We start from the raw sequence: 10,741 nt of genomic DNA on the forward strand, positions 1-10,741 counted from the left end.
AAAATCGTTTATGTTAGGCTCAGTTGTTTGAATCGATATTGGTCCCGAGTTTTAACAATCGTTTGCAGAAAATGAAAGAAGATGCATCATTGTATGGAAGCTTGAATGATGTTGCAATTATTTAATTTTACTGTAATTCGAGATAAAATGATTATTGGCTGTTTACTTATGTATATTCTTAATTCCGTTTTAATTATATCATCAATTTAATTACTTTTTCATTAAAGAAATTTGATCATATTTAATTAACTGGTTATATATTAAACAGGACTTCATCAAAGAAAAATAAATAAAAAGTTTCCACTCTAATACTCATTATCATCATTGACACGACAGCTTGGAGTGGGCCTTGGCCTTTACTTGAACGTTTCGCCATTTCGTTCTCTTTATTGCCTAGTCTTACCATTTAAATACATTTATTGTTTTAAAACTCATATTTATGAAGGCAAGCCATCGAAGTTTTACACGTCTCTAGACTAAATGATAAAGTGACGTTTCTTTTCTTCTTTTTTTTCTAAAATCGAAACTTTAAGAAAAGTCAAAATGGATACTTTCTAAGTATTACAGTTCACAGAGTATTACGGTGAAATATTACGGTTCCATTTTTTTTTTAAATGCGCATTATATCAGATATTGATTCATCAGAAATTAATATTAATCAATACCTTAAAACCATAGTATCGATATTGCACAATATTATTCAAACTGCATCTTAATATCGTGAAATCAAACTCAAGATTTATTTTTTACGCAATAATATGGTTAACTTTCGCCCCATCTTAAGGTTACACCATATTGAAGCAATATAATGATTCAAAGCATTCTAAAACTTCCACAGCAGGAGAAAATGTTTTACATTGAATCATTTTTAACTTTCAAAACGTAGTAATTCAAAGAACTTAAAGCACTCTTTTCGAAATGTTATGGAAAATTCATTATACGCTAATCAATTAGTATAATTTCTTGTTAAGAGAATTCTGCCTTACCATTCAAAAATAAATTTTGAAAGTGAAGAAAATCAGTTCAGGGTATAACATGATATTGCATCTGGGAGCATCATATGCTGTGTCTTGAACCATCATGTGTTGTACGTTGAACCATCACACGTTGTACCTTGGACGCCTGGACCATCATAGCATATAGTTTGAACCATCATTTGGAAGATCAAGAAAAAATTCCTAATATTTCGTGCTACACACTAAACAGATTTTATATTTTACAACCGTCTTTGGTTGTAAAATATAAACTCAAAATTGGCAGATCCAATTTTGAGTTTACGACTACTAATGTTCAACTACGTAACCTTGTAATTTTGAACCCAATCCAGGAGACTCGTAGATCAAGTATTGGAATAAATTTACCTTAGTGGAGGACTTTTTGATGGAACTAACCAGCATTTGCGTTTCATGGAGAAGAAGACCACGAGAACCTCCTACGGTTATTCTAACGGCAAGGGGACCTTAACCCATCATCCGTCTACCACTGAGGATATTTCACGTCAGCACTGTGGTCGGTGTAAGCCGGATGCGGAATTCGTATCGACCAGCCATCGCTGGGATTCGAACCCGGTTCACCTCATTTGGAAGGCGAACGTCCCCTGAGCCATCACGGCTCCGTTCTACACATTAAACAGATTTTTAAAAAATTCTTGGAGGGGGGGTAGTATATTCATAGCTGCTAAAGAACTTTTTTCTCATAATGCCGGAGGTTTCGCCAAAAAGCTCCATCAGTCAGGGTTCCTTAGTCGAAAGCTGGTAACCGCTGCTCTAGCTTTCTGAGCTCAGGTAGCTGAACTCAGCTCTAGCTACCTGAAAAACCTGAAATTGTCGCCAACACAGCAGATAGTATTCTTTTGTTACAAATATTAACTGAAAATACTGACTGCAAATTCCTCCATTGGGTAGCGCAAATAAGTACACGCTGCAGTCTCATACAAATATCTTCCAGTTAAAAACTAGTATCCAGTTGTGGTCAAAAATTTACAAAAAATATTGACGTTTGTTTCATTTTAGCTACCACCTTCAAAACTTTGACGATCTGTGGGAGCCTTATAACGTAAATGAGTAAAAATAAGCAGTCGTTATGCGTAACAATCTTCTAATATGGATAATGGTTGTTTTGTTTTAATTTCTTATGTAGTTCCACTTTTAAATTTAGTTCTATTTATTGTTATTATTGAGTACATAGTAGAAATCAGATATGTAAGTAAAAAAACTTTAAAATACTTTTTTTTGATTAAATAAATTGAAAAAGACTTATGAAAAATTAAAGGACATACATATAGGAAAAAAAAATTTTATAAACCGATTTCACAAAAAAATTTGTGGATATTTAAAACAATTATTTTCAAATGCTAGTTGCCTATTTTTTTAAAAAAACTTAATATCAGGATTTGTTAGGTCATAATTTCAACTCCAGCGAACAATAAATAATAAAATAAAAAAAAAACTTAAAATAAATTTAATTATCCCGAAACGCTCGAATTTTCTCTGAAATGTCACGTAGTTTTTAAAAAACATCTAGAATTTATTTTGAATTATCACCAAGTGGAAAAGTTCTGAATTATGTCAACAAGGCTTTAAAGTTTTTCTTTTTTTCTGGAAATTCTCAATTGATCAAATGGCAATGCATTCATCTGGTATTTTCTATTGTTCTTTCCCAGATTGAAACTTAACTCGCTTCAAAAACTTTGAATTAAATTCTTCAACTTCATTGAACAATTGAACACTAACAAGAAGACTAATTGAAATGGCAGAAAGAATTTCGAACTCTTTCAGACGACAGTATTCCATTTACTAAGAACAAAAGTTAAGGTATGAAAAGAGAAACTTTTTCTTTTATTTGTAAACCCAAACTTTCCCCAATTCCATTCATTGAAATTTATCAGTGGCAAGAGTTAAGTTCGTTCAGTTCACTTCAGTTCAAAACTCAAATAACGAGCAAACGATTCAATTTTTTTTTTCTGCAAGCGATAAAACAAACAATAAATAAAAGTTAGGAAATAAAGTTGTATAGAATGTAGTCATTATGCTATGAAAAATGGGATATATTTGAAAAGGGAAACATGTTATGTTTGCTCGAAAAAGAGAGGGAAAATGTTGGGAAAAATGGAGAAGATAATAAGGACGAGGAAACAAATGCCATAAGCAGCTGACTGATTCCAGCAGGTTCTTAAAAATTTCTTTTTCTTCAAGAGAGCTTTTTACACAACCTTTTTTTTTTTTACCCCGAGTGCTTCTTACTTTAATCTGACTTTTTATAGCGAGAGAAAAAAAATGGCTTCTTGAAAAATGGATAGCGAGGGGTGAACTACACTCTCAAAAGTTTAATAAACAAGAACACGAATTTTCGCTGTAAAAATAAATAACACTTTCATTTTTTCCTTTCTTTGATGCTGAATTATATCCTAAATTATCACGAATAAATATATTTATGAGGAAATATTTATAGCTTTTTTTTTCTGAAGCAATAATTTTTTTTATGCCGAAAAAACCTTTTAAGAGAAGAGTTTTATGACACGAAAAAAGAAAAATAGAACTTCTTTGGCGCCTGAAATTTTAAACCTAATATTGCGGTGAAAAAATGAACATGATAAATAAGTTATAAATTTAGGTTTTAAAGATTTATTCTTCACAACAGGGTAGCATTTTTAGTTTGATTTATTCATTAGTTTCACCTATTTTTGAGTACGGGAAAAACTAAACAAATATTTATGAAATTAAACAAATTTAATTGTTGTGTACAATTGTAATTGTTTGGGTAAAACTGTTTAAAAAGAAGTTTTCACAATTCGAAAAATGGATACCTCCATAAAGTTTTTTATTTTTTTTATTTGTTCATTTTTTTGTATATTTATTTATTTTTACAACAAATCACCTCTTTTTAAAAATCGTCTCTTTATATTAACAAAAACTTCCCTATCTACAAATATGTCAATAATGAGCCGTGGTTGCTCAGGGAATAGAGCGTTTGTCTCCCAATGTGGTGACCCTGGTTCGAATCCCAACATTGGCTGGTTAATACGAATTCCTACCCGACTAGAACCGCCACTGTGCTAATGTAAAATTTCCTCAGTGATAGACAGATCATGGATTTGAGTACCCTTGTGCTCTTGTTAACAGCTGGAAGTTTTCGTGGTTTTTCTCTCCACGTAACGTAAATGTTGGCTAGTTTCCTCAAAACGTCTTCCGCGAAGACTAGTTTGTCCCAATGCTTGATCCAGGAGTTCCCTTGTCTTCTGGATTGGGTTTACAATTACAAGGTTACGGAGTTGAACATTGGTAGTCGTAAACTCAGAATTGGTTCAGCTGTTCAACGCTAATTATGAAATAAAATAAAAGTATGTCAATGCCGTTAAAATAAAAGTACATTTTTTTGCAAAGAACTCCTAAACACATTAGTCCTAGGGTTAAAGATATCAAAGATCACTACAGTGAAACTTGACATTAGCTATCACATCGTAATCCGTGGCCCTTCCGATACCCAGACCTCAACCTTTGCAACTTATTGCTTTCTCTCTCCAAAATTAAGATGGTGATGTATTGTTTTAGCATCAGCTTTTTTTTTCTTTCGTAGTAGCCTGAAAATTATATCACAAAATTCTCGGCGCGGTTCAAAGGTTAAAACTATAATTTTTATTTTCATCTCGCATAATAGAACTCAAAGTTTTTTACAATTTAATGTAGAATCTAATGGTAAAAATTTGTCCTTAATTTAATTCCTTAATCAATTTAAGAACCCCTTTTGATACACAAATACCCTTTTTTGCCAATTTACAATATAAAATTAACCATTGTAAGAGATGATAGTTAAAAACGCAATGGTTTATAAAATAGGATAATAATACGCATTGCTATAGCTTTTGAACGTATCGAAATTTAAAATAAAAATAATTAAGTTTAATTTTTTTAGTTTCTACAGAGTTTTTGCGACCCAAAATTGTTTCACGATATTTTATTAAAATTTTGAAATTTTTTTTAATTTTTTTAAATTCTGATTCGGAACAAATGCAATTTCAACATATAACTCTTATTTTCTTGTAACAGACGTTAAACAAATGAGTAGAGCCATTGTAAAAGATAATTAAAAACGCAATTGTTTTAAAATAAAATAGGATATTAATCCACATTTCTATGCTTTTGAAATCAAAATTTAAAATTAAAATAATTAAGTTTCAATTTTTAGTTTTTAGAAAGTTTTTGCGACCCAAAATTGTTTCGCGATATTTTATTAAAATAAAAATATTTGATTTTTTTTTATTCTGATTCGACACAAATGCAATTTTAGCTCATAACTATTATTTTCTTGAAACATACGTTAAAAATATGAGTAGAGCCATTGTAAATGGTGATAATTGAAAACGCAATTGTTTTATTATAAAATAGGATATTAATCCACATTTCTATGCTTTTGAAATAAAAATTTGAAATAAAAATAATTAAGTTTCAATTTTTAGTTTTTAGAAAATTTTTGCGACCCAAAATTGTTTCGCAATATTTAATTAAAATAAAAATATTTGATTTTTTTTATTTTTATTCTGATTCGACGCAAATGCAATTTTAACTCATAATTTTTAGTTTCGTCATACAAATGAGATAAAAAATTTTTTTATTTCATTCTAAAAAAGCCAACTTGAAAGAAAAGCTAAATACTTATATCTCGCATTTTTTTTATTTATTTTTTAACGCCAATCTAAAGAAGCTTTTTTAAGTATCTCCAAATGACATAATAAAAAATGGTTTCTTAAGAAAATTAAAGTTAATTTTTATTTAAAACTATTTATAAAGCTATTTCAGGGCGTTCAAGTTAAAGGACGTAATAAAAACGTAAACTAACGTAAGCAAGATTGATTACTTGATTATATCCTCACCTCATTTATTAACTTTTAGAATAAATGACACTTCATTTACGTAAAAAAAAAATGAGAAACTTTCAAGTGCCTTTTATCGAAAGACAATTAAGTATTTTTCTCTCCTAAAAAATGTTATTAATATTTTGGAGAGTTTAATTAAAGTTGAAATATTTTTATTCAGGGTTTTATATTATAAACTTATTTGCAAATTACAGATTTTAATAATGAGTTTTTTTAGATGCCATGAAATTAAATACGAAAGTGTGTGTATATATACATACCTGCCAACTTTTAATCCTTTCGTGGATGATTTTACTCAGTGGTAGTAAAATGTAATTTAAATTATAAATCTTGAAATTTTAAGTAGAAACATACGTTGTATTTTGAAAAAGCTTAAGCGGAATACCACGACAGTATTACATATTATTACACATTCTTAATTTTTTTAAAAATAGTGGTGGTCGAAAAGATCATAAATTAAGTTTATAAATTCAAGGAATATATAGAAAGCATACACTTTACTACTGCTTCAAATATAGAAATAAAATTTTACGCCAAATGCGTAAAAGTTGGCAGATCAACTCATCAACAGTCAACAACTCAACTCATCAGCAGTCAACAACTCAACTCATCAGCAGCCAACAACTCAACTCATCAACAGCCAACAACTCAACTCATCAACAACCAACAACTCAACTCATAAGCAGTCAACAACTCAAGTCATCAACAACCAACAACTCGACTCATCAACAACCAACAACTCAAATCATCAACTGCCAACAACACCACATACCTCTGAAAGAAAAAAGTATCGGGTTTCGTTATAGCAAAACGCCAGGTGACTGAGCTGTAGCGCTTCGCACTGTCATGCCACAGGTCCCTGGTTCGATCCTTGATCCGGGCAAGGTTAACTCAGCATTTCATCCCTTCATTGGGTTTATAAAATCAGTTCCAAGCATAATTGGGAGTTCCACACTGGGGGTTCCACGCTGGGCTGACTACCCAACCGGGACATTTGCTCTTGCACCTCAAAGCCCAAAGGTCAAGAAAACTGAGATGGGCACAGAAGGCCTTGGCCCTCTATGGGCTGTCGCTCCTCTGAGTTTAGTTTCGTTATAGCAACGTTGTGAAAAACTGTAGGCCATGTTGCTATTGGCTGGACCCTACATTTGCAATAATTACACGAGAATGCTAAATATTTTAAATATAAAAACAAAAAATTAAATTTATAGTAAAATCAAAACCAAATTCTATTCAGATCCACGAACAAAAACATCACTGCATCAACAGCCAGACTTCCAAATTATTGGATTGAAGATGGTGTATCATAAATGAATATAAGTGACGGTTACGATTTAGGCATTTGTTGACAGTGTTAATCTGAGAAAGTAAATTTAAACTTAAAATTTAAATTGGCCCAAAAGGTTATAGGTAAAAATTAATTGGAAAGTTATTGCAAATAAAGTTAAGTTTTAAAATTTTCAACTTTATTGTTACAAATTCTTTTAAATCTGATTATTTCAGAATTAATAACACCTCTGAATACCTTGACACTAATGCAACTGAAATATTTGATTGGATACCTCGAATTTGAAATCTTTGCGTTTATGGCATGCAGAGATAATGGGCCCGTGACCCAANAAATATAGAAATAAAATTTTACGCCAAATGCGTAAAAGTTGGCAGATCAACTCATCAGCAGTCAACAACTCAACTCATCAGCAGCCAACAACTCAACTCAACAACAGCCAACAACTCAACTCATCAACAGCCAACAACGCAACTCATCAGCAGTCTACAACTCAACTCATCAACAGCCAACAACTCAACTCATCAACAACCAACAACACCACATACCTTTGAACGAAAAAATTATTGGGTTTCGTTATAGCAAGACGCCCGGTGGCTGAGCGGTAGCGCTTCGCACTGTCATGCCACAGGTCCCTGGTTCGATCCTTGATCCGGGCAAGGTTAACTCAGCATTTCATCCCTTCATTGGGTTTATAAAATGAGTTCCAAGCATAATTGGGAGCTAAACACTGGGGGTTCCACGCTGGGCTGACTACCCAACCGGGACATTTGCTCTTGCACCCCAAAGCCCAAAGGTCAAGAAAACTGAGATGGGCACAGTAGGCCTTGGCCCTCTATGGGCTGTCGCTCCTCTAAGTTTAGTTTCGTTATAGCAACGTTGTGAAAAACTGTAGGCCATGTTGCTATTGGCTGGACCCTACATTTGCAATAATTACACGAGAATGCTAAATATTTTAAATATCAAAACAAAAAATTAAATTTATAGTAAAATCAAAACCAAATTCTATTCAGATCCACGAACAAAAACATCACTGCATCAACAGCCAGACTTCCAAATTATTGGATTGAAGATGGTGTGTCATAAATGAATATAAGTGACGGTTACGATTTAGGCATTTGTTGACAGTGTTAATCTGAGAAAGTAAATTTAAATTGGGCCAAATAGTTATAAGTAAAATTAATTGGAAAGATATTGCAAACAAAGTTTAGCATTAAAATTTTCAACTTTATAGTTACAAATTCTTTTAAATCTGATTATTTCAGAAATAATAACACCTCTCAGCACCTTGACATTAATGCAACTGAAATAATTGACTGAATACCTGGAATTTGAAAATTTTTACAGAGATAATGGGCCCGTGACCCAATACTATATGTAGTACACTTACAAATTCACAACAATATCATCATCATTAGTATTAACAAGATTTAAACAATTTGGATAAATTGAACGATGTAAACTTAGAAATTCATTTAAGTCAATGCAAAAAATGTCATCAATATATATCTGATCATTAATACATTTATGATTAATCACAATTTTTTATTCACAAACAACCCTGTGTACAAATGAGTAGCATTAACCCATATGGGATTGAGATTTTCTAAGTTTCTAACTATATTAAGTTTCATTAAAATACGTCGAAAATGTTATAAACAATGAATGACTTCAAATATTTCTTATCTGAAATTTCTATCTAGAAAATCTGACGTCGGAGGAAATATGAATATTAGCCTCTTCGCAATCAAGTCTTTAAAATCAATTTATTCATTTTACAATCAACACCGGCGAACTATTCGAAAACGATAACTGAATCATTAACGATTCTGCTAGAAGAATAGAACGTGAAGGCGTTACATCCATCCTTCGAGCATTAACGGTATTTCCGAGTTTATAATTCAGAGTTTGGCAACTCATTTTCCTCGTTCTATTTTGCATAATTCCTCCAGATTTATACCGAACTTCATGGAAAACGAGAACTATTAAATCGGCATTAAAATACCCGCCACGTTATAATGAGGCAGAAGGGGCGGAAACATAAGTTTATTGCCAGATTCCAAGGATGGATTTAGATATCAAATTCGATGGATGAGAACGTTTTCTGTTCGCAACACCCCCTTGAGGGAAGGAATGTGGCTGCTACTCGGTACAGTTGAGTTATAGTGTATAGAAATAAATCGAAATAAGGAAAGAGTAATTTCTATTCAAGAGACTATGGTGGTTGTAATTTAGAACTGAAATTGGATTACTTTACATATGCGTGAGATACTAGACTTATTCAGTGTTTTATATATGACCATAGCTTCCATGAAGATTTTTCTGCAGTGGTAGCAAAACCTATACTTTTATTATTTGGTACCAAGTTACACAAATATGATTTAAATTAATTTTAAACCAAACATATTAAACCGAGCTTATTATTGGTATATGGACTATGGTGGTTGTAATTTAGAACTGAAATTGGATTAATTTATATGCGTGAGATGCTAGAATTATTCAGTGTTTTCTATGTGACCATAGCTTCCAATGTTTTTACTGAAGATTTTTCTGCAGTGGTAGCAAAATCTATGCTTTTATTATTTGGTTCCAAGTTACATAAATTAGATTTAAATTAATTTTGAACCAAACATATTAAACCGAGCTTATTATTGGTATATGGACTATGTGGTGGTAGTTTAGACCTGAAATTGGATTACTTTATGTGCGTCAGATGATAGAATTATTCAGTGCTTTATGACCATATGACCATAGCTTCCAATGTTTTTGCTGAAGATTTTTTTTCAGTGGTAGCTAAATCTATACTTTTATTATTTGGTTCCAAGTTACATTAAATATGATTTAAATTAATTTTAAACCAAATATATTAATTCGAGCTTATTATTAGTATATGGACTTGTGGTGGTAATTTAGACCTGAAATTGGATTACTTTATGTATGCATGAGATACTAGAATTATTCAGTGTTTTATATATGATGGAGGGAGAAAAACTTCATGGGAGAGAAGCTTAAATATTGCTATCTAGACAAGTGAGGTATTGTTTCCGATTCATTTTGTTATGCTAAATTGATTGAGATTAAGTAAGAGATGATAGAACTAATAGTTTAGAAGTTATAACAATATTATGCACAAGAGGTAGAATGTCTGCCTAATGCATGTTTACTGGTATAAAAACTTGGAGAAAACTTTTCCACAAAAATTTGAAAATGAATTTTTATGGGTTCTTAAACTTCAAAGTTTCCTTTAAAAACTTAAACCATTTTTGAGGATTGATTGTTTCCCAAAGGATAATTAAATGAAAATAGAATTACAGTTGTATGCTGTCACATATCAACTACTGCTCGTTTTGTAAAATATTTTATAGAGTAGTTTACAGTCAAAAGCTTTCAAAATTTTGGGTGATTGTACCAGCATTTTAAAATCCTCACCACGAAACCCACCATAAAACCCTCCCCAATTAATAAAAATATTAAACCTTGTATTTTTAACAGGCATATAGCTCCAGATAAAAAGCAAGCACTCTAGCTAGCAGAAAAGTTTCTGAAATTTGGATTGACCACAAATTCCTTTTAGCGATAAT

At 31.6% G+C, this 10,741-nt stretch overlaps 1 protein-coding gene across 1 annotated transcript; it reads left to right on the plus strand.

Annotated features, from left to right (window-relative positions):
• Positions 1 to 6,409: 6,409 nt before the first annotated feature.
• Positions 6,410 to 7,761, plus strand: LOC139426571 (uncharacterized). Its single transcript, XM_071185865.1, has 2 exons — positions 6,410 to 6,689; positions 7,538 to 7,761. Exons 1-2 carry the CDS (start codon positions 6,410 to 6,412, stop codon positions 7,759 to 7,761), a joined length of 504 nt encoding a protein of 167 aa, XP_071041966.1.
• The last annotated feature ends 2,980 nt before the right edge of the window (positions 7,762 to 10,741 follow it).

This window comes from Parasteatoda tepidariorum, chromosome 9, assembly GCF_043381705.1.
Source record: "Parasteatoda tepidariorum isolate YZ-2023 chromosome 9, CAS_Ptep_4.0, whole genome shotgun sequence".
Lineage (NCBI taxonomy): Eukaryota > Metazoa > Arthropoda > Arachnida > Araneae > Theridiidae > Parasteatoda > Parasteatoda tepidariorum.

Coding starts and splice junctions, on each gene's coding strand:
- LOC139426571 (XM_071185865.1), top strand. CDS start 6,410: ATGCGTAAAAGTTGGCAGATCAACTCATCAACAGTCAACAACTCAACT. Junction 6,690..7,537: donor TCGTTATAGCAAAACGCCAG/GTGACTGAGCTG, acceptor AAAAGTTGGCAG/ATCAACTCATCAGCAGTCAA.